General features: G+C 32.7%; 2 protein-coding genes across 2 annotated transcripts; both read right to left on the bottom strand.

Annotated features, from left to right (window-relative positions):
- Nucleotides 1-2,647: 2,647 nt before the first annotated feature.
- Nucleotides 2,648-4,642, bottom strand: MKS2b (methylketone synthase IIb). Its single transcript, NM_001320524.1, has 5 exons — nt 4,402-4,642; nt 4,145-4,251; nt 3,948-4,057; nt 3,199-3,294; nt 2,648-3,105 (listed from the first exon to the last, which is right to left on the bottom strand). Exons 1-5 carry the CDS (start codon nt 4,578-4,580, stop codon nt 2,983-2,985), a joined length of 615 nt encoding a protein of 204 aa, NP_001307453.1. The 5' UTR covers nt 4,581-4,642; the 3' UTR covers nt 2,648-2,982.
- A 13,803-nt stretch (nt 4,643-18,445) lies between these two features.
- MKS2c (methylketone synthase IIc) lies at nt 18,446-19,749 on the bottom strand. The gene is made up of 5 exons (NM_001321128.1): nt 19,517-19,749; nt 19,223-19,332; nt 19,039-19,148; nt 18,813-18,908; nt 18,446-18,727 (listed from the first exon to the last, which is right to left on the bottom strand). The coding sequence occupies exons 1-5, from the start codon at nt 19,690-19,692 to the stop codon at nt 18,593-18,595; spliced, it is 627 nt and encodes a 208-aa protein (NP_001308057.1). The 5' UTR covers nt 19,693-19,749; the 3' UTR covers nt 18,446-18,592.
- Between the last annotated feature and the right edge of the window lie 5,430 nt (nt 19,750-25,179).

Genomic DNA, 25,179 nt, shown 5'->3' with positions numbered 1-25,179 from the left:
AGATAAAATATAAAATTATTTATTCTAATATTTAGCTAAGGGTATTAGTTAGTTCCGAGATTATTTATTTCACGTCGAAGAGTATTATGTATTGATTATGGTATTAGTTATGGCTTTATGCTATATTCACCTTTATTTATTTATTTTAACAATAAATTTTTCAACTCTTTTAATTCATCCATATTTTATACCCAGTAAGAAAGAAAATATTACTTTTCCATATTGTTTTAAAAAAAGGATTTTTTTATTGTTGTAAAAAATGTCATGTGACACATTTTACTCCGTTTGCTTGCTTTATGTATTTATATTAAAAAAAGAAGTTGTGTTTGTATTTATCTATTTTATCATATCAAGGGAAAAACAGAAAAGAATTTTATTTTTACTTTTATTATCAACTATTTATTCTAAATTATTTGTCATTTTTAATTATTCACTTTAGCAAATCAAGAGAAAGACAATTTCCTATTCTATTATTACATTTAACAATAATTATTATTCTAAACCATTCAATTTTTACTTGTAATAGGTAATTCCTTTTATTTTAAAATTATTGTTTTTTTTTATATATTTTAAAAATGTTTAATTGAATATGATGTTGAATAAAGATATGGATTGTATGAAAAAGCATATAATATTGGATCGAGTATTTGGGCTAAATGGATTGACACCAACATTGATCCTAACAAGACTAGTGTCTTCTTTCAAGGAATTCCTACTGTCCATTTTCCGTATGTATCTTTAAATTTGATGAATTACTATTTGTCATTCACATATTAGTTTGTTTTAACAAATTATATTTATTTAAAAGTAGTTAATGGTTACTTAATAGACGAATGTTTAACTGATCACACCTCATCTGGATTGTCTTTCTTAATAATATGTCAAATTTTAAAGACACAATATATAAATATATCCTTTAGTTATTGGTTTTATTTCACATTTATGCCTTCCAACTTTGGATATGCACAAGTGCACACTTAATCTTGTATGATGTTGAATAAATAGATGACATGCACATTCTATATATGTGGCGTCCTACTTGACATTTTTGTGTGCTATGTGACATTCTACATGCAGTGGCGGAACCAGAACTTTGACTAAGGGCAGTCAAAATATAAAGAAATAAAATCGCGTAGAAATCAAAGACTGTCAATATATATATACACATACATAAAAAGTATTTTTACTCTAGCTACATAGTGTAATTTTCCGACGAAGGGGTGTCTCCGATCTGCCACTGCCTTATGTATCATGCTACGCAGGATGTGTGTGTCTACTTGTTCAATTTTTAAATAAGTCAAAGTATCTGCTTGTGCACATACAAAGTTGTAGGGCATAGATTATATATATGTGATATTTTTTCTTGGTTGGCTTTGACTAGTGGTGCAAATTGGGGTGAACCAAAGGAGGTAAGCTGCAAGGGGCAAACCAAGCCCCTAGAAGAATCAACTTATCATAAAGAAAGTATTGAACACAATGAAGAAACAAGTACATTTGCTTGATATTACATTGTTGACTCAATTGAGAAAAGATGGACATCCATCTATTTATGGCACAAGTGGTCCACTAGATTGTAGCCATTGGTGTGTTGCTGGAGTACATTTATTATTGTCTTGGAAATAAATTGAAATAAGAACATTTATTAGAGACTTTTAAGGTGGAAAACCTTGTGTTCATCAAGTTTTTTTGTCATATAAAATATTTTAAGGCACTCATGGCATTCAAAGGGTTTTTAATTGTTTATTTCGTTATGATATTTATTCAGGTTAAAAAGTAGTACTCATTTTATGAATATTGAACTAAGGGAAAAGGGTCTGATATATACCCTCAACTTTGTCATTTGGAGCTGATATACCATCGTTATAAAAGTGACTCATATATGCCCTTACCGTTATACAAACGACTCACATATGCCTCTGCCGTTATAATATGACTCACATATACCCTTCATTTAACGGATGTTAAAAAATTAGTTTTAAATTTATATTTTTTGCTTCTAATTTTTTTTAAAAATGATTTAGGGGTATATATGATTCTTCTATCAAAGTTCAAGGTATATTTCATAAATTATTTTTTGACTTCTTTTATTATAATTATTTGAGTTTCTTATTCTTATTTTGTTTTTTTTTCTTTCATTCCTTAATTTAAAGAAAAAAAATTAAACTATCTTTTTTGTGTATTGTAATTTAATTTCGTATTTGAAGAAAAAATTTGGTCATCTACAGTAAGTTTTACAAGAATATTAGTGAAACATAAATAAATTTGATTATCAAAATAATAATTATAAATTAGTCATTGAAACAAAAAAAGTCAAAAAAAAAATTTGACGAGGATTAAATTTACTCATATGTGATTATATTTTTTTAAAAAAAAGAAATTTAGATTAAAATTATTATTTTTTATTTCCGTTAGAGGAAAAAGGTATATTGTGAGCCATTTGTTTAGAAGCAGGGGTATATATGAGCCACTTTCATAACAAGGGGTATATCAGCTCTAAATGACAAAGTTGAGGAATATATCAGACCCTTTTCCCTTGAACTAATATGATAAATATTTAGGTCGTATATACATGTCAATGAACTAGAGAAGATCACATGGTGCAAACAATACAAACTTGATATAACACAAATAATCAAAGAGTGAGCAATTGATAATCATATATAGTAACTTTATAAAATACTCACAAGTAAAGGGGTTCAATTAATAGAAGATCAAATGTAGTTAAATATTACAAGACTAAATTCAGAACGATAACATATATATCCAATATAACTCGACATGTGGAGTATGAAGAGGATGTTCTGAACGTACGTAACCTTACCCCTACATGTGGAGTAAAGGTAGATCTAGATCACAAGGACTAAATTCAGAATTTATTAAAAACCGAGGGACCAAAAGTGATATTGACCAATACATTAGTTGTATAAATAGTACAAATTTTCACCTCAGAAGAACTCTTGCTGCATTTTGTTCACAAACACATTAGTAATTAGATCCCTTCTGATGAATAAACTGATCAAATTTTGATCTGAACTCTGACGGAATTCGAACAGGACGGTAGCTTTTATCAAGCCACACTGATGTTCCTCTTGCTTCCAAGATAGGCTATGTAAATTCAAGAAAAATACAGTAAGATTTCACTAGTATTATAAAGTTATCGCTTTGTAATTGAATGATAATTAGATGTACGTAACTGACCTCTTGATCTGGAAGCTTGAAGATGAAATGCTCGAAATACAAACGAGCAGCTGTAGAGCCGGATAATCTCACCTTCACGACGAATCTATCTCCACTCTAAACCAATGATCAAAGAAATGATAACATAGCTTGAATTTTAAGTAGTTGTATTCACATTTGTAGCCATAAAAAGACTAAACAGTTCTGTTTTCCCATATGACTAATAAAGTCACCTCTGTGTATCTCCAAAAATTTTAAATACTCCAAATTCGACTTGAAGTACATGCCAAGTAGTGTTAGGACCGAAAATAAGCAGGTGTAAACGCGGAAGCTAGCAAAGCAAACCTCGCAAGATCACGAGTAAGAACACAACGAGAAATATACCAAAAGACACAAAGATTTAACGTGACCTACGTCCACAAAGGAGATGAGCAATCCACTATAAATAGTACAAAATACAGAGAGAAACAACCTCAACCAATTCATTCGAAATACATGGGAGGTTCACACAAGTGATAAGGTATCATGCTTGTGACCCACAAATTCTCCCTCTGACCAAAACTCTCAAAGCCTTTAAGACTACATTGTGAATGCTGATTAAGTTAGAAGGAACATGTCTCTATTTATAGAGTCCTAAACCTTTTGCTACTAGAAAAAGGAATAGTCAATCCAAAACCTTTTTTCTAATAAGAAATTTAGGACAAATAAAACCTAACAAGTAGTATATATAACAAATACATGAAGCATAAACAGGATGAAATTCGACATACCCTTAGAGGTGCTAGATACTTGAGTGAAATTTCTGTTGTTGCTAATGCATCACCATTGCGACATACTTCATCAACACTTAGGCCAATTCTTTCTAGATATTCATGACGGCCTGTTTCATTTATTGAAAAAATGAAGTCTTTTTAAGTTCAAATATTGTAATTTGTGTACGATCGATTATCAAAACAGTAAACCTTACAATGTTGACAATAACTTGCATAAGTAGCATTGTTTACAACACCAAATTGATCCAATTCATAGTCCCTGACTTTGAGTTCAACTTCATGGAAATATAGGTCACCTATTCTGCAAAGTTCACAAATAAATAATCGACTATGTCAACGAGCAAATAATGACACCTTTCTATATTCAGTAACAATTTGACTTCAAAATTGTCATATTTGCGCGATCTGAATTGGGACAGAGGATGTAATAGATATATATATATATACATACCCTCGTGTACCATTGAGATCAAATGCATTAGTGTCAAAACTCCGCGATTTACTGGCTGATAACTGTAAATTTGGAAGATGGAGTTGCCTGACCGGAAATGTAGATGGTGGCCGACGATTCGGAAACAGTGAGATAAGGCAATTGTTGCCAATCAAAGGGGAAACTATGGATTGTGACATTTTTTTTTGTGTGTGAAGAATTTGTAGAGGGAGATTCAAAATATTGGGAAGTTTGTTTCAAGTATATGTAGACATTAAAGTTTATGCTTCTATTATTGCGTTCGAAGCACTTAATAGCAAATTGTCAAAAAAAAAAAAGAAGAGGTTAGGTTAAAAGTCTATAATAAACTTTAATGTTAAACTAGATATTAGACCTAACTCAGCCTAGCTCAAACGGAGTAGGATTGTCCAAGTCTTATAAGGATTTCACTCAGCTCATTTACCGCCAATATGGAAAAATTACGTAAATTCATATAAGTTAATTATAAATGAAAACAAAAAAAAAATAGTGATTGCGATATTCATAAGTAAGACTAGGCACCGGACTGGGACCACCGAACCGGAATAAATCGGAACGGGACGGGTTGACTGGTACCAGGATGAAGCGTACCGTAATTACTGGGATGAATATTCGGTTCCGTCCTGTTCCACTATATATCGAGATGGTACCGAGACGGACTGAAATAGAACAGGACGGGCCGACACATATTCGAAAAAAATAGTTATTTTGAATGGAACCATACGTTTGTGTAAAGAATAAATGATTATAATCGAAAATTGAAAATTTAATGTCAAGACTTGAAATTTGAAAAAGATTCCTCCTTCAAAATTCACAAAATGATTATTCAAATCTTTACAATTGCAAAATAATATGATTAAAATTTGAAACTTGAAACGTTGAGAAATGAGAGAAATCAATAATCCCTCCGTTCGGTATTGTTTGTCATTGTTTCTATTTTTAGAGTCAAACTATAAAAACTTTGACTAACATTTTAAAATGATTTTTTTCATCATATTAATATGCAAAAATTGTAACATATAGTATTTTTCATGTAATTTTAAAATATTTAAATTTTTTTTTAAAATATCAAATTAATATGATCTAATTTATCTTTGAAAATTAATCAAATTAAATTTCGATAAGCATAACATGACAAACAATTCCGGACGGAGAGATATTTGTTAATTGTAAATATGATATGTAGCGAAAAATATAAAGAGAGGTAGTATTTATGATTTACCTTTTAGAAATAAAAGGGGAGTACGGGATTTGAGGAAATTTTCATTTACCATTTGAAATATTAACGTTTGAAACATTGTGATACTTTCGATTTTGTTTTATTAGTTGACTATATCATTATCATTAAATTGGAGTTACTTTTATCTCTGTCGTTACTAATTTAGTCATGTTTACCCTTCAATTGAATGTAAAGCACCAAATTGACTTAAATTAATCCGATTTTAATTAAATTACCCGATGTTTTTATAATCCGAACCTGGCCTACTTCAAGTAAATTAAATTCCTAAGAGGGTCGTTTGACTACTGGTTAGAGTAATAGAGTTATGTAAATATTAGTTCAGTGTTTAGTTATGCAAATATCAATCATGCAAGGTTTAGTTATGCAGTGTTTAATTATGCAGAATTTAGTTATACGAGTATTTGTTATGCAAGATTTAGTTTGTTGGTTTTAATTATGCGAGTAATAGTTACGCGGATATTCAGTATGTAGGTATTATTTAGTTATGTAAAGATTACAATACATGAATTCTTAACTATTGAATATTAAACTTGTATGTGTGTGTATTTAATTAACATATGTATCGTCAAAAAATACAATCAAATTTTTAATATTAAAAAAATACTTATATTTGCATAAATAAATAAAAATTGTAAGGAAAAAGATAAAAAAAAATATAAAAATTTTGTAAGTAAATAAAAATAAATGAAAATGGTCTATATATGAAAAACAAACAAATGTAGATAGGTAAACAATAATGTTTTCAATTTTAAAAAAGAAATAGAAAGCAATAAAGTTTCCAATTAAAAGTAATAAAATAAATTAATAGGATAAATATGTAATTTATCATTTTAATAAATGTATAATTAATACCCACATAACTTGTTCCACTTTCTACTCCGCATAATTTTATACATAGATTTCCTCATAAGTTATGTTGGTATTAATTATGTAGGACTATAACAAAAGCAACCAAACACTGTATAAATTAATACATGAATAACTTTTATACAATATTTAAATCCTTACCAACCAAACATGATATAAGTTATTTGACTTTTATACCTAATACACAAAACTTCTACCAAACATTCTAAAACTAATATAATTTTTTATAGTGAATAAAATGTTTTTTATACAGTAACCAAATGACCCCTTAGAGTATTCATCCGAAGGGCCAAGATTGTGATAAACATTGTACAAGTTAAAAATAAAACATTATATAAGAAGAAACTTGTGAATAAGGCTGGGCGCTGGACCAGATCGAACCGTTTCAGTCCAATCATCTTCGGGACGGGATGGAATACTACGAACCGGTACTCAAAATGAAACAGTATCATGATTTGATACCGATATTGGTATCGATTCATTTCGATTCCGTTCCACTCCGTTTCCATTTTTTTTTAATTTATTAAAAGGGGCAGTGTGTTTTGTGACTTATGCCTGCCACTTGCCAATGGCAGATTGGCAGTGGGCTGTGTTGTCCCTTTTGGCCTTTCAATGTGCCATACTTCAAGCCAACAACCGTTTTTTTCCCTTTAATAACTTTTCAAATGTCTTTCGACTTTGATTTATTAATTGACTATATCCTTATAGTTAAATTAAAATTGTTTTTCGAACGTAAGCAACTTGAGAATGGACGAAAGCTACGTGACTACGATATTCAGAAGGAGTGGTGGCCGGTGATTATATTTGCCTATTACTTTGTTGTTGTTGCTTTTTCGCAACAGGCCTGTATAGATTAGCTTTTGGCTTATGACTTATAAGCTAAAAGCCATAAGTTAGGAATAAGTACTATACACACTTTTTAATTTATGGTTTTTGACTTATTTTTATTATTTAGCTTTAAAATAAATATTTATAAATATTTTTTAACGTTATTCAAACACTTTAAAACTGTTTAAAAGTTATTTTGACTTAAAATCACCTAAAATAAGTTAATTCAAAGGGACACTAATTTTTTCCCTAAATTCATCCTATACTCTGCTAATGGGTCACATAATTTGATTTTTTTTTTCCATAAAAAATCATTCAACTTATTTAATTGCTTTTTTTTTAAAAAAAAATTTACTGATATGAAATTTTAATTATTTACCAAGTATATATCCATTTAAACCATTTAATGACCCGCACCATTCAACCGCTAAAATTTTTAATATTAAACTATTTATTTTACTATTAATTTCATAAATCATTCTCCGTTGTCTCCCCTCGTTCTTTCCAATCTACGTTCTTCTTCTGTTTTTTTTTTTAATTTTATTTTATAAATTTCTCAATTTAATGGTTATTAAATACATACATGCACATTATCATAAATTTTGCAATGGGACACATTTAATAGTAGAGCATTTGCTAGTTGACACTTATTGACACATGACCAACTGGATATAAAAATGACGATTCAAACTCATTTCATGCAAGCCCCACCATATCCTACTACTCTCTTTAAAATTCCTTAGATCTTTGTTCACGTCCCCTTTTATTCTCATACTAAATTTCGATTAAAAATTAAAATTTCATGTCATCAAATTTTAATAAAAAAACGTGTTTTTGTGTGTAAAGAAATCATAGTTGAATGACTTTTGAGTTGAAAATGAAAGTTAATTGACTTTCTGTGTAATGAATTAATAGTTGAGTGACATCAAAGTTATTAACCCTTATTAAGTTACGAATTTTGTTAGTAATTTTAGAAGAGAGAAGACGATGAGGAGAAATAGATGAACAACGATGTAAAGAGACAAAGGATAGAGATGTGGATATGGGTAAACCATCATTGTGTAATAAAGTGCAAATCACACACAAAAAAATATAAATTATATTAGACAAGTCTTATGCGACATGCTTAACTCATAAGACATTAAAAGAGATCGATTCTATTGCACTAATTAATGATAAAATATAATGTTTATGCTTCTTTTATTGCAAGGGACATCAAATTGTCATCAAAACAAAGAAAGACGAATAATTTATATAATAAACATTACGTAAATTACTATAAATTTAGTTATAAAAGGAAAAGGAAATAAAAAATGTTTTCCCCATTTCATTCAACAACCTCACCGTCAAAGAATTTACATTCGGCTATAGTGATATCAATATTTTAAAAATGTTGCATTTTAATTACTAATAAGGGTAAAATAGAATTAAAAATTAATTTTTCAAATTGGATAACTAAATGTGAACATCTAATTATTGTAATGCTGGATAAATAAAATAGACAAATGGAGCATGCATAATATGATAATGTTAGAAATGTTTTTGAATAGTCATTTTATGAGCATTGTGTTGCCGATCTGTGTTTGAAAAATAGAATTACTGATTCCAATAAAATTTTGATTAAACACGAAGTTATCAAAGTTTAATGAACCAGTAAGAAAGATGAACATAAATTAATTCACAAAAAACTAAAATCTGTAAACATAACAGAATATGAAAAAGTAGAACAAAAAAAGATCAAACTCACTAAATGCACAATGTCCCCTTAAGGAAATTATTCTTCTTTAGTATCCGAGGTTTGATTTGGAATATGTCCTCCCACAATAGAACGATCTAAATCACCAGCGTATTCATACCCAAAACTCTGGTGTTAGCGAACCACTTAACAACAGTAAAGTAAACGAAGAAACTTTGTGCATAAGAAGAAGAAGAAATCAGAAAATTTTGTAAAGAAAAAATCTGAAGAATGAATGATATTTATCGGCAAGAGGAACTGGTTCTGAAAGGTTGCAACCCTTTTAGAATCCATACGACCATTCATGAAAGTTGTAAACTTTCAAACGGTCATGGTTGTTCCAAAAAGTTGCAACATGTCAGAACAGTCACTTCCAACAGTCAGAAATTCAAATAAAACGGAAAAGAATTAACAAAAATGGGTCGCGTGCGAATCCAAGTCGGGTTGGTCAATTAACTAATTAATTGAAATGTTTTGGTTAATTAACTAATTGATTGATTGACCATTTAAATTAAATTAATTAAATAAATAATTAAAATAAACTTTGTCTAAAAAATAAGCCAAAGCCAAGCGACGACGGCGAGAGGGGTCCCTCTTTTCAACCATTTTAACAATTAATAAGAGTGTTTCTATATTTAAAGTTTCCTATTTTTCTTTTCACCATTGATTAGGGAAAAATATCTTTTTACTAAAGTATAAGAGGATTTTTTAAGTTTCCAATTTTTCAAGTTCCTCTCTTTTCATCTTCCCTCTATTTCCCATTGACTGTTGCTACATATCTAACACATTGAACTAATATGCAGTGCCGTCTCTTGACTATTATTTTTAAGACCACTGCCTTAGGCCTCCAATTTGTCGGGGCCTCAAATTTTTATAAAATAAAAGGTCATGTTTAATTTTTTCATTAAAAAGAATTAATTGTTCATAATAAAAGTATAAATATATATATATATATATATATATATATATATATATATATATATAATTTTTTTAAGTCATTATGCACTCTATTTCTTTAAACCTCCAATAATTAGAGTAATATTTTGTTCAAAATATGAATAGTTGAAAATTGTTGAACAAAGTAAATTACATATATTCTTTTATTTCTTCATAATTTTTGTATTAAAGAAAGATATATCAAGTTATCAACTTTTGAATCAGATTCTATAATTCTAACTCTTATCTTTATTTAAAATTTATCAACTTATTACTTATAGAACTATATTTTTTATTCATATAATAATTTTCTCAATAAAATAATGTATTCAATGTGGAATTGATAAAATCTTGCTTAAGAATAATATCTTAAAAAAGTGTTCGAAAAATTCATTTATTAAAAAAATATTAAGTAATAATTTACATTTAAAAATTTTAAAAAATAAATAAATACAAATAATTGTTAAAAAATATTTAGGCCTCTAATTAAAATTTCGATTTATGCCTCAAATTGTGTTGAGCCGCCCGTACTAATATGCTAATGTTGGCGATGAATTCATGTCAATAAACTAGAAAAGATAACATGGTGAAAAGGTTTCAAAATATTATAAGAACTTTATTTAAAATACTATGAAATGTCATATAATCATCGTCATATCATATTATAGTAAAAAAGCGTGATTCGGATTCCGACGTCAAAAACTATCAAAATTTTTTGTGGATGTCCATCAAGACCTTGTCTATGCATTCTATTGGACCTCATAACCATTCAGACCTATTTTCAAGGTCAAACAAGTCCTGAAGCGCGCCTATTTCGACAATTTTCATGTGCTATAGCACACCATTTTTTTGGTGAACCGGATTTCGACGTCAAAAGTGCCGAAACTTTTTACGGACATCCGTCAAGACCTTGGATATGCATTTGATTGGGCCTCACGGCCATTCCGATCCATTTTCAAGGTCAAACGAACCCCGAAGTCCGCATACTCCCCATTTCGATGATTTTTGTGTGTTATAGCACACCATTTTTGTGGTGGTCCAGATTCTGATGTCAAAAATGCCAAAATATTTTGTGGACTTTTGTCAAGACTTTGTATAGGCAACCAGTTGGCCATCACAGCTATTCCAACCTATTTTCAAGGTAAAACAAGCCCTGAAACGCGCGTACCCCATATTTTGATAATTTTCATGTGCTATAGCAACACCATTTTTTGATGAACCGGATTTCGACGTCAAAATTGCTGAATATTTTGTGGTCATCCATCAAGACCTTCTCTATGCAGCCGGTTGTCCCTCACGGCCAGTCCGACCCTTTTTCATAGTCAAACAAGCCCTGAATCGCGCATACCCCCCATTTCAATGATTTTCGTGTGCTATAGCACACCATTTTATGAGGATATGGATTCAGATGTCAAAAATGTCAAAATATTTTGTGGAACTCTGTCAAGACCTTAGTTATGCAGCCGGTTGGCCCTCATGACCATTCCGATTCATTTCCAATGTCAAATGAGGCCAAAGCGTGCATACCCCCCATTTCGACGATTTTTGTGTCATATAGCAAACCATTTTTTGGGTGATCCGGATTCCGATGTCAAAAATGCTAAAAAAAATTTGGGATGTCCTTCAAGACCTTGGCTATGCATCTGGTTGTACCTCATTGCTATTACGACCCATTTTCAAGGTCAAACGAGCCCCGAAGCGCGCATACCCCTCATTTCGACTATTTTTGTGTGCTATAGCTAACCATTTTTTGGGTGATCTAGATTCCGACGTCAAAAATGGCAAATTTTTTTGTGGAAGTCCTTAAAGACCTTGGCTATGTATCCGGTTGTCCCTCAAAGCCAGTCCGACCTATTTTCAAGGTGAAACAAGCCCCGAAGCGCGCATACCCCCCATTTCGACGATTTTCGTGTGCTATAGCAAACCTTTTTTGGGTGATCTGGATTCCGATGTCAAAAATGCCAAAAAATTTTGTTGACGTCCGTTAAGACCTCAGCTATGCATCCTATTGGACCTCACGTCCAGTCCGACCCATTTTCAAGGTCAAACGAACTCTGAAACGCGCATACACCCATTTCGATGATTTTCGTGTGCTATAGAAAACCATTTTTTGAGTGATACGGATTCAATGTCAAAAATGCCAAAAAATTTTGTGGACGTCCGTCAAGACCTTGGCTATGCAGTTGTTGGCCCTCACAGCAAATCCGACCCATTTTCAAATTCAAACGATCCCTGAAGCGCGCATACCCCCCATTTCAACGATTTTTGTGTGCAATAGCAAACCATTTTTTGGTTGATCCGAAATCTGACGTAAAAAATGTCTAAATTTTTTGTGGACGTCCGTCAAGACCTTAGCTATGCATCTGTTTTACCGTCACACCCAGTCCGACCCATTTTCAAGGTCAAACGAGCCCTGAAGCACGCATACCCCCCATTAATATGATTTTCGTGTGCTATAGTAAACCTTTTTTTGGGTTATCCAAATTCCGATATCAAAATTGCCAAAAGTTTTTGTGGATGTCCTTCATAACCATGGCTATGGATCCGGTTGTCCCTCACGGCCATTACGACCCTTTTTCAAGGTCAAACTAGCCCCAAAGTGTGCATAACTCCCAATTCGATAATTTTCGTGTGCTATAGCAAACCATTTTTTGGGTGATCAGGAATCTAGCGTCAAAAATGCCAAAATTTTTTGTGAACATTCGTCAAGACCTTGTCTATGCATCCGGTTGGCGCTCAAGGCCAGTCCAACCCATTTTAAAGGTAAAACGAGCCCTTAAACGCGCATACCGCCTATTTAGACGATTTTCGTGTGCTATAGCAAACCATTTTTTGGATGATCCGGATTCCGATGTAAAAATTGCCAAAATTTTTTGTTGATGTCCTTCATAACCTTGTCTATGCAGACGGTTGGCCCTCATGGCCAGTCCGACCCATTTTCAAGGTAAAACGAGACTTAAAGCGCGCATACCCCCTATTTAGACGTTTTTCGTGTGCTATAACAAATAATTTTTGGTTGATCAAGATTCCGACGTCGAAAATTTCAAAAAAAATTTGAACATCCATCAAGACCTTGTCTATATATCCGGTTGGTTCTCACGGCCAGATGCACCCAATTTCAAGGTCAAACGAGCCCCGAAGCGCAAACCCCCCATTTCGATGATTTTCGTGTGCTACTGCAAACCATTTTTCGGGTGATCCGGATTCAATGTAAAAAATTTCAAAAAATTTTGTGGACGTCCGTCAAGACCTTGGCTATACAGTTGGTTGACCTCACGGAAAAGCTGACCCATTTTCAAGGTCAAACGAGCCGTAAAGCGCACATACCCCCCATTTCAATGATTTTTGTGTGCTATTGCAAACCATTTTTTGGGTGATCCGGAATCCGATGTCAAAAATGCCCAAATTTTTTGTGGACGTCCGTCAAGACCTTGTCTATGCATTCAGTTGGCCCTCACGTCCAATCCGACCCATTTTCAAGGTCAAACGAGCCCTGAAGCGCGCATACCCCACATTAAGATGATTTTCGCGTGCTATAGCAAACCTTTTTTTGGCTGATCCTGAATCCGATGTAAAAATTGCCAAAGTTTCTGTGGATGTCCGTAATAACCTTGGCTATGCATCCGGTTTGCCCTCACGTCCAGTCCGACCCAATTTCAAGGTCAAATGAGCTCAAAAACGCGCATACCACCCATTTAGCCAATTTTTGTGTGCTATAGCAAACAATTTTTTAGGTGATTCAGATTCCGACGTAAAAAATGCCAAAAGTTTTTGTGGACATCCGTCAAGACCTTGGCTATGCATCCGGTTGGCCGTCACGACCAGTCCAACCCATTTTAAGGTAAAACGAGCTCGAAATGCTCATACCCCCTATTTAGATGATTTTCGTGTGCTATAGCAAATCATTTTTGGATGATCCGGCTTCCGATGTCAAAATTGCCAAAAAATTTTGTGGATGTCCATCATAACCATGGCTATGCAGTCGGTTTGCCCTCACGTCTAGTCCGACCCAATTTCAAGGTCAAATGAGTTTCAAAGCGCTCATACCACTCATTAAGACGATTTTTGTGTGCTATAGCAAACCATTTTTTGGGTGATTCAGATTCCGACGTTAAAAATTCCAAATTTGTTTTTCGAAATTCCATCAAGACCTTGTCTATACAGCCGGTTGGTTCTCACGGCCAGATGCACCCAATTTTAAGGTCAAACGGGCCACGAAGGGCGCATACACCCATTTCGACGATTTTCATATGCTATAGCAAACCATTTTTTGGGTGATACGATTTCAATGTAAAAAATGCCCAAAATATTTGTGGACGTCCGTCAAGACCTTGGCTATACTTTTGGTGGCCCTCACGGAAAAGCCGACCCATTTTCGATGATTTTTGTGTGCTATTGCAAACCATTTTTTGGGTGATCCGGAATCCGATGTCAAAAATGTCCAAATTTTTTGTGGACATCCGTCAAGACCTTGGCTATGTATCCGGTTGGCCGTCACAGCCAATCCGACCCATTTTCAAGGTCAAACGAGCCCTGAAGCGCGCATACCCCCATTAAGATGATTTTCGTGTGCTATAGCAAACCCTTTTTTGGGTGATCCTGATTCCGATGTCAAAATTGCCAAAAGTTTATGTGGATGTCCGTAATAACCTTGGCTATGTATCCGGTTCTCCCTCACGTCCAGTCCTACCCAATTTCAAGGTCAAATGAGCTCAAAAGCGCGCATACCCCCCATTAAGATGATTTTCGTGTGTTATAGAAACCATTTTTTCGGTGATTCAGATTCCGACGTCAAAAATGCCAAAAGTTTTTGTGGACATCCGTCAAGACCTTGGCTATGCATCCGGTTGACCCTCACGGTCAGTCCAACCCATTTTAAAGATAAAACGAGCTCTGAATTGCTCATACCCCCTATTTAGATGATTTTCGTGTGCTATAGCAAACCAATTTTGGATGATCCGGCTTCCGATGTCAAAATTGCCAAAAATATTTGTGGATGTCCATCATAACCATGGCTATGTAGCCGGTTTGCCCTCACGTCCAGTCCGACCCAATTTCAAGGTCAAATGAGCTCCAAAGCGCTCATACCACCCATTTAGACGATTTTTGTGTGCTATAGCAAACCATTTTTTGGGTGATTCAGATTTCGACGTCAAAAATTCCAATATTTTTTTTGAAATTCCATCAAGACCTTGTCTATACAGCCGGTTGGATCTCACTGCCAGATCTACCCAATTTTAAGGTCAAACGAGCCACGAAGCACGCATACACCCATTTCGACGATTTTCATATGCTATAGCAAACCATTTTTTGGGTGATACAGATTCAATGTCAAAATGCCAAAAAATTTTGTGGACGTCCGTCAAGACCTTGGCTATGCATTTGGTGGCCCTCACAACAAATCCGACTCATTTTCAAATTCAAACGAGCCCTGAAGCGAGCATACCCCCTATTTCGATGATTTTCGTGTGCAATAGCAAACCATTTTTTGGTTGATCCGGAATCCAACGTAAAAAATGTCCAAATTTTTTGTGGACGTTCGTCAAGACCTTGGCTATGTATCGGTTGGCCGTCACAGCAAGTCCGACCCATTTTCAAGGTCAAACGAGCCCTGAAGCACGCATACCCCCTATTAAGATGATTTTCGTGTGTTATAGCAAACCTTTTTTTGGGTGATTCGGAATGCCGATGTCAAAATTGCCAAAAGTTTTTGTGGATGTCCTTCATAACCATGGCTATGGATCTGGTTCGCCCTCACGTCCAATCCGACCCATTTTTAAGGTCAAACGAGCCCTGAAGCGCGCATACCCCCCATTAAGATGATTTTCGTGTGCTATAGCAAACCATTTTTTGGGTGGTTCAGATTCCGACGTCAAAAATGCCAAACATTTTTGTGGATGTCCGTCAAGACCTTGGCTATGCATCCGGTTGGCCCTCACGGCCATTCCAACCCATTTTCAAGGTAAAACGAGCTCTGAAACGCTCATACCCCCTATTTAGATGATTTTCGTGTGCTATAGCAAACCATTTTTGAATGATCCGGCTTTCGATGTCAAAATTGCCAAAATTTTTTGTGGATGCCCATCATAACCATGTCTATGCAGCCGGTTCTCCCTCACGTCCAGTACGACCAAATTTCAAGGTCAAATGAGCTCCAAAGCGCGCATACCTTTTGTGTGCTAGCAAACCATTTTTTGGGTGATTCAGATTCCGACGTTAAAAATGCCAAAAGTTTTTGTGGACGTCCGTCAAGACCTTGGCTATGCATCCGGTTGGCCTTCACGGCCAGTCCAACCCATTTTCAAGGTAAAACGAGCTTTGAAACGCTCATACCCCCTATTTTGATGATTTTCGTGTGCTATAGCTAACCATTTTTTGGATGATTCGGATTCCGATGTCAAAATTGCCAAAAAATTTTGTAGATGTCCATCATAACCATGGCTATGCAGGCGGTTCACCCTCACGTCCAGTCCGACCAATTTTCAAGATCAAACGAGACCCGAAGCGCGCATATCCCCCATTTAAACGATTTTCGTGTGCTCTGACAAATCATTTTTTGGGTGATCCAGATTCCAACGTCAAAAATGTCAAAAAAATTTATGGACGTCCGTCAAGACTTTGGATATGCATCCATTTGGCCCTCGAAGCCAGTCCGGCCATTTTCAAGGTCAAACACGATCCAAAGCGCGCATAACCCCTATTTTGACGATTTTCGTGTGCTATAGCAAACCATTTTTTGGTGATACGGCTTTAGACGTCGAAAATGCCAAAAAAATTGCAGAGGTCCGTCAATACCTTAGCTATGCATCCGTTTGGCCGTCACGGACAATTCGACCCATTTTCAAGGTCAAACGAGCACTGAAGTGTGCATAACCCCATTTAGACAATTTTCGTGTGCTATAACAAACCATTTTTTGGGAGATCCGGATTCCAACATCAAAAATTCCAAAGTTTTTTGTGGACGTCCGTATAGACCTTGGCTATGCAACTGGTTGGCCCTCACGGCCAGTCCGACCCAATTTCAATGTCAAACAAGCTTCGAAGCGCGCATACCCCCCATTTAGATGATTTTTGTGTGCTGTAGCACCCAAAAATCGTCGAAATAGGGGGTATGAGCGCTTCGAGACTCTTTAGACCATGAAAATGGGTCGTACTGGCCGTGAGGGCCAACCGGATGCATAGACAAGGTCTTGACGGATGTCCACAAAAAATTTCGTCATTTTTCACGCCGGAATTCGGATCACCAAAAAAATGGTGTGCTATCGCACATAAAATTGTCAAAATGGGGGGTATGGGCGTTTCAAGACTTGCTTGACCTTGAAAATGGGTCGGACTGGCTGTGACGGCCAACCGTCTGCATAGCCAAGGTCTCGATGGACGTCCACAAAAAATTTCAGCATTTTTGACATCGGAAACCTGATCATAAAAAATAGGTGTGCTACAGCACACGAAAATCATCAAAAATGAGGGGTATGTGCACTTCGGGGATCGTTTGACTTTGAAAATGGATCGGATTGTCCTTGAGGGCGAACCGGATGCATAGCGAAGGTCTAGTCAGACGTCCAAAAAAATTCAGCATTTTTAACGTCAGAATTCGGATCACCAAAAAAATGATTTGTCATAGTACACGAAAATTATCAAAATAGGAGGTATGTATTATGCCTATAATTAATCGTGGAGTTTGAATAAACTATTGAGGTCAGGTACTAGAGTTAGTCCCTTTGATCATAGACTTGTAATTTAAAGTTGCTCTTTGAAATTAGTGAAGTTTGGTTTAATCCTTCGAGGTGTAGGACATGGTTTTCATTCCTTGAGCAAGGCAGTTTTCTCGATAAATCTCTATTCTGTTTTGTTACTATTTGTTTCTAGAAATCCAACAAGGACCTGGTTATTGCTTAGGTGGTTTAGGTTTATACACATTGTTCATCCTCTAGGCATTATTTAGCCTGAAGTAGACACCTTGATAGTATACAGAATTAGTGAACTTTGATTGTATTAGACTGGTTCAGTCTGGCTCTTCCACTTTGCTGCAGCTCTCTGTCCTGAAGATCGAACCATCGCCTTTAATTCTTCGTCTTTCTATTGTGTACATCTCTTTAAAGAGAGTCGATTTATAATCTCTTCACTTTGTTTGGGATTGACGTGTACTCATAATTGAGTTCCAAGAAATTTGTCCATGATGCTGGGCGTTTTTTATTCTTCATTTCCTCTTTTTATTTAGATGTGCACAGCTAAACACTTAAAACTTGTATAAAATTGAACAAATAACATATTTGTCCTATGTGGCGCCCTATTTGACAATTTTGTATCCTATCTGGTGTCCTATGTGTATCATGTCACGTAGGACACATGTATCTACTCGTTCAATTTTATACAAGATTAAGTGTCTACTTGTGTACACCCAAAGTTAAAGATCATAATTACCAACGATGGTCATGTTATTATTGACAAGTCACAAGTAAAGACATTAATATTGCACATTTCAAATTAATTGAAAGATCAAATGTGGTTAGACATTACAAGCACTAAATTCAGAAATAATAACAATGTAATTCTACGAGTAGGGTCTAGAGACGATGTTGTACACCGCAACTCTTCTGGTGAAGGAACTTAACAAATTTTGAATTGAACTCTGACGGAATTCGAATAGGACGGTAACTTCTATTGAGCCACACTGCTATTCCTCTTGCCTCCAATATAGGCTGTGAAAATTTTAAGAAAATACAGTAAGATTTGACAAGTATAAAGTGACTCTTTGTAATTTGTATGATAATAGAGGTAACTAACCTCTTGATCTGGAAGCTTGAAGATGAAATGCTCGAAAAACAATCGAGCTACTGTAGAGTGGGATAATCGCGCCCTCACCACGAATCTATCTCCACTCTGAACAAAACAATATTATATCAGGCATTTGAAGTTGGATCTCCAAATTTTTTAAATACTCCAAATTCAACTAAGGTATAACAGAACTTAACAAATACATGAAACATAAACGGGACGAAAGTCGTCATACCCTTAGTGGTGCAAGAAACTTAAATGAGAGCTCTGTTACTGCTAATGCGTCACCATTTCGCGTTACTTCATCAACACTAACACCAATTTTTTCTAGAAACTCATGACAACCTGTTTCATTTATTGAAAAATAAGTCAAATATTGTAATTTGTGTACGATCAATTATCGAAACAGTAAACCTTACAATGTTGACAATAACTTACATACGTAGCATTATTTACAACACCAAACTGATCCAACTCATAGTCCCTGACTGTGAGTTCAACGTCATGGTCATAGACCTGATCACTCATTCTGCAAAATCACATACCAATAGAAAAAAAAATGAAATTACAAGAGATTTTGTTCTTTTTTTTAATATTATGTTACATTGTTTTATTTATTGTTACTTTTTTTTAAAAGGTAACGAAAAATTCTGTGTACCGCCACTAAACAGAGAGAGTAATATATATATATATATATATATACACACACGTACCGTTGGGTACCTTTGAGATCGAACGCATTATAAGCTTCAAAACCCCTCGATTTACAGGACGATAATCGTAAATTTGGGAGCGGGAGTTGCCGGTGAGGGATGACCGGAATTGTAGACGGCGGTGACCGATGATTCAGCGACATTAGGTTGGGTGCAATGCTGAACGAATGAGACATTTGATGAAAAATCTTAGAACTAGAAGAGAAGGAAAATGCAAGTTTGGGAAATTAGTTGTTTCAAGTATATGTAGATTGTAGTAGGAGTGTGCATGGTAAGGTATGATACGGTATTTGAAAGTCTTGATATCGTAATTTCAGTATTAAAATATTATACTATTATCATATCAAATTAATTTGATATTTTGAAATTTGGTTTTGATATTTTATGGTATAGTATAATTTGCTCAATTAATATATACTCGTATAAGATAGTTCTCACCCTCCTTTCATTAAAAAAAATGATCTTTTTTCCTTTTTAGTATGTTTAAAAAAGAATGACCTTTTCTTTTTTTTGGTAACATTTTAATTTGAAAAAATTACTTGGATTATGTATGCAATATATATGCATTATAACTGTTTTTTAAATATATTATATTTATTTGGCAAGAAATTGACATATTGAATTATAAGTTTATTAAAATATGTGATAAATGTATTATTCATTAATAAAAATTATATTATATTTGAAAACAAATTGTTCTTTGTAATATGTATTGTAGATGTATTAAAAGTGATCAATTGAAAAAAATGTTATTGCTATAAATAGTAAATATTTTCTTAATATAGTATAGTTATGTAAGTTTCTCTTTTAATTTCAGTTTTTCACGTGACATATTTAAGACCACAGGATTAAAGAACAATTTTGTACATTTGACATAAGTTTAATCTAGGACCACAAGATTCAAAATCTTCTTAATTTTTTTAAATTTTGTGTCAAGTCAAACTATTGAATTCTTTGTGAAACTGAGGCACTATTATGATTTCGACAATTTTAAAAAGATCTCAATTATATCATACTAACACATTACACATGTAGAAATATATATTCAAAATATACTACAAACAACTCCTTTTTGTTAATCAATTACATTTCAATCGAAACAGATTAATCAAAGTTCTTTTAAACATTTAGTTTATACTAATACTAATATTTTAATTTTTTTTAATATATATGTAACTATATACTTTGGTATGTTAATTTTAAATACCAAAATATATGTCATATACCATACCAAGTACAATAATATTAAAACTATGATATTAAAGATTCCGATAATATGATAATTCAGTATATATTATATACCATATAATGCCACACCTCTAGCTAGTAGGCTTTGTTGCTCAAAAGTCTTTATTTTGGTAAATAATAATGCTTCCTACTCACTAGTGCAAAATAAAATTTATTGGCCTAAAATGGTGATAATATAACTAGCAAAATTTTATGGGGATTATGATGGTAAGTGAATTGATTAAGATTTTGGGTCATGAAATCAAATTGATTTAATGATAAGATTTTGAATTATTAAAATTAAAAAACTTATTAATTGTAAATATTAAGGCATAAGATGGACGAATAAATAAATGAGATAATATTTAATTTTATCTAAAGTTTATTTTAATTAAAATGAACAAAATAATGGATTGTAACTCAATTTGCTTAACTTGACTCAAATTTTACAATAATCTCAAGTTTTTAGCAAATAAAAAACCCAATTAGTAGTGTTTTCTAAAAATATATCTATTTTCCCCTATTTTCTATATTCAGGAAAAGATAATTTTGAAGGGAGTCAATTCTTTTTTAATGTTTTTTTTTTCCTTTTCCAACTCCCACCAATTAACAATTGCCACAGAAAATATGAAATAAAATTACCCACAAAAGTAAGAAAAAATTAATTGTTTAGAGGATTTTTGCTTTTGACTTTTAAGTTAGAAGTCGTAAGTTAGAAATGATATTATTTTTATTTATTTATTTTTATCAATTAGGATTAAATTAAGTGTTTATAAATACTTTATACCTTTATTAAAATATTTAACAGTGCAAAAAATATTTTAATTTTAAAACGCTTAAAAAAATCAATTCAAATAGATATATTCAATTATTTTATATTCTTTGGATAATTTTCTTAAATTTATTAATTAATATATTTCTATAATTGAGTTTAATGATTGTACGATGATATAGTTGTAACCAAAAGTTAATCATGAATTTGCCGACTCTATTCATGCAGGCTTTTAAATTATAGTAATAATTTATCATTTGACTTTTGTGCAGTGTAGACTAATGATTTTTGTGTCACTTTTTTTAGGTATATAATATATATATACATTATTTAGTTTGACTTTAGCTAATATATACGATCTTCTATTTTGATTGAATATAAGTAGTCATTTAAACTGATATAAAATTGAATAAGTAAATATATGTGTTCTACGTAACATAATACTCAATATTGTTCTACGTATGATGAATGTATCTATTTGTTCAAATTTTTACAAGTTTAAATGTTTTACTTATACACAACTAAAATTAAAAGTAATAATTGTCGATTGAAGTCAAATTAAAAATCATGTTCCCATATTTTATTACTTTTCTAATTTGAGCTACTCAAGTTAAATGGGTTAAGATGGTTAGGTCCAAATCTTACCCATCTTATTTGTGTGTCATTTGAGTTTGGGCTGAATTTTTCATCCCTAAAAACAAAGATAAAATTTCATCCTTTTCCTTTACTATAAAACACAACAAAAAATTTATATGCAATAAATTTGAAGTGAAAAAAGAATAAGAATAAAATATAAATATGCTTTTAAATTTAGATTCAGCTAATATGTATGTCCTTTAATATTAGATATGCATAAGTAGACACTTAAATAATTTGAAGTATCATATAATGGGACTACATCTCTTTTTAAGTGTGCTTAGAAATTTTAAAATCTTACATCTATCTTGTTCTTGTCTTCCTTTGTAAAATTGCGAAATGCCTTTCTAAATAGATATTTGTAGAACTTTTTGTGTTTTAATTATAAAAAAATCTTTGATGTTTCAATTTTTTCAAGTTTATCACATTAAAACTTCCCATATCACTACAACTTCTTTAAACAATTACGAGATAAGGCACAAGTACCTCCTAAACTATAACCGAAATATCATAGACGTGTTATAATTAAAATAATGTCATATTTACCCCCGAACTTATTTTTTGTAATTTGTACATTTTTGGCTTACGTGTCATATTCCGTAACTCCACGTAGCTGAGGTGCGTGGGAGATATTTGAATGTCGCGTAAGCTAAAAAGATGTACAAAATTATAAAAAAAATAAATTCAGGATAAAAGGACCTTAGTTTAATTAAGATGCGTCTTTGAAATTTATATCATAGTCTAAGTGATATTTTTGTCTTATCCCTATATTAAAACTAGTAATAGTGAATGTTATATCATAGTCAATGAATTCAAACAATCTCAATGTCTTCGATATACTTTTATTTATATATGTATGCATATTTCTTCCTTTTCGTAATAATACATTCATCCTCTCAAAATCTTAAATATCTCGAGCATGTGAAGTACCTCTATCATGAAAATACTTGACCAAGGTGCACTTTCAATGATCAACAAAATACTGGTCCACCATATATAGCACCTAACAAAATTCAAGAGCCACCACTCAATTGAAAAGTCAAAAGCACAATATTTACAGATTTTAGTATCAAATTAAATTTTATTGATTACCATTGTGTTGGACGATTTAATACACTTTCATTAGAACACCAGAGCATGATCACTATATTAAAAATAATTTTTAACGTTAATTCATCAAGAATAATCAATATTTTTTATAAATATTCTTAAAATATATAAAAAAAAAATATTAAATTCAATGGTGTCAATTAATTATATATTTATTTCTGTTAGCATCAAAAATTAGTTCATTGTATAAATAACAAAAATACATAAAAATCAGAAGATAAAGTGACTGACCTGGTCCCATTTGGAATTGAAGAATTTGGCATTTGTAACATTCAATCACAGCCATAACGGCTTAGTCAGCTACAAGCTAGGGCATCCAATGGATAATAAACAAATTACATCACTAGGAAAAAGAATAGACAAGACAGAGAAATTTCATGTCATCCTTTTTTTCGATAGTTATCGTGTATATTTGTTTTAACGTTCGATTACTTTAAATTCATGTCTTTAAAGCAGCGGGAGACTCACGCTTGAAGAAGTGAATGCACATGCATTCGTTAACTTATGTGTATAAACATGTATATGATCTTGGATTCGCATCTGTCCCTATCATAAATGATTTTATTCTAGAGCAGAAGCGTCATTTTTTTTGAAAATTAAAAAGAGTGTGTCACGTGAACTAAAACACTATAGTACGAAATCGACCTTTTTCTAGTTGAAGGAGATGCTTTTACTATTTTGTTTTGAAGGACAACAAGTGGTCTATGTTCTATGTATTGATAGAGATTGCCAGCATGAAACTAGCTCTCTAAGCTTCCAAAAGCCATATGCACCCTCCAACAAATATTTCATAGGGATTGTAGTCTTTGGGTCAGCTTTCGAGTACCTCAATTAATTTTTACTAGAAACATATCACCTTCCACGAGCAACAAGTAGTAAATAGTTCTATCCATCAACATTAGGATAGATGGAAAAAATCACCTAGTGTTATTCGTATCCCGTAGAAATTGAACCTAAAAGACGTCATAATTTTTCAAACCATTTTATTGACCACTAGACATTTGTCACTTTATTTATTCATGAAAAAAAATTATAACCATGTGAATATTTCTATCAGCATCAGTCTATCTACCTTTATAAAGGTTGGAGTAAGGTTCTATGCACACCAACTTCATCAGACTTCACTTGTAAAATTTTACTAGATATGTTGTTATAAATATTATGACATGTTTAATATCACGAGTTTTATAATCACAAAACTATTCTTAGCATATTTAAAACCACAAATCTTTCCAATATTTTGAACTTTAGTTTTGAATTAAACTAGGTGATACAAATAGAGTGACATCTTTCAACCACCTTTAGTTATTGCTATCCTATTCAAAATCAGAACCTACAAATTGTCAAAAATGGTGTTCTGGATTTTAGCACACTACACTAGTACCCTAAAGCTTAGACCTCATGGAAGTTCATTGCATAAAGAGCACAAGTATATTAAATCAGAATATTAGGCTTGTGTAGCTTTCCAATTTCAACTATACTTTCTTTTGTACCCAAACACTAAATTCACTTATACGTCAATAATATATTCAGTATAATATCAAAAATGGGTTCTGAGACCTTATATCTACCTATAGGGTAAAGGTTGTTTCCGATAGACATTCAGCTCAAGAAAATCATTTCCCACAACATACTCAGTATAACCTCATAGAGAAGTTTGGAATCTTATCTCTACCTTTATAAGGTAGAGAGGTGGTTTCCGATAGTAATTCAACAACTTTATCGGTACCTTCATAGGGTAAAGGTTGTTTCTGATAACATTCAGCTCAAGAAAATCATTGTCCATAATAACATGATTTGAAGAAAAAAAAATGTTAACATCCACTAAATTACAACAATATATCCAATACTGTGCCAAGAAAGCAACAAACAGATAAATTTACTGTGGGAATCAATAAGGAGAAGTATAGACAAAACC

This window comes from Solanum lycopersicum, chromosome 4, assembly GCF_036512215.1.
Source record: "Solanum lycopersicum chromosome 4, SLM_r2.1".
NCBI lineage: Eukaryota > Viridiplantae > Streptophyta > Magnoliopsida > Solanales > Solanaceae > Solanum > Solanum lycopersicum.
This window is presented reverse-complemented; position numbering and strand designations above follow the sequence as displayed.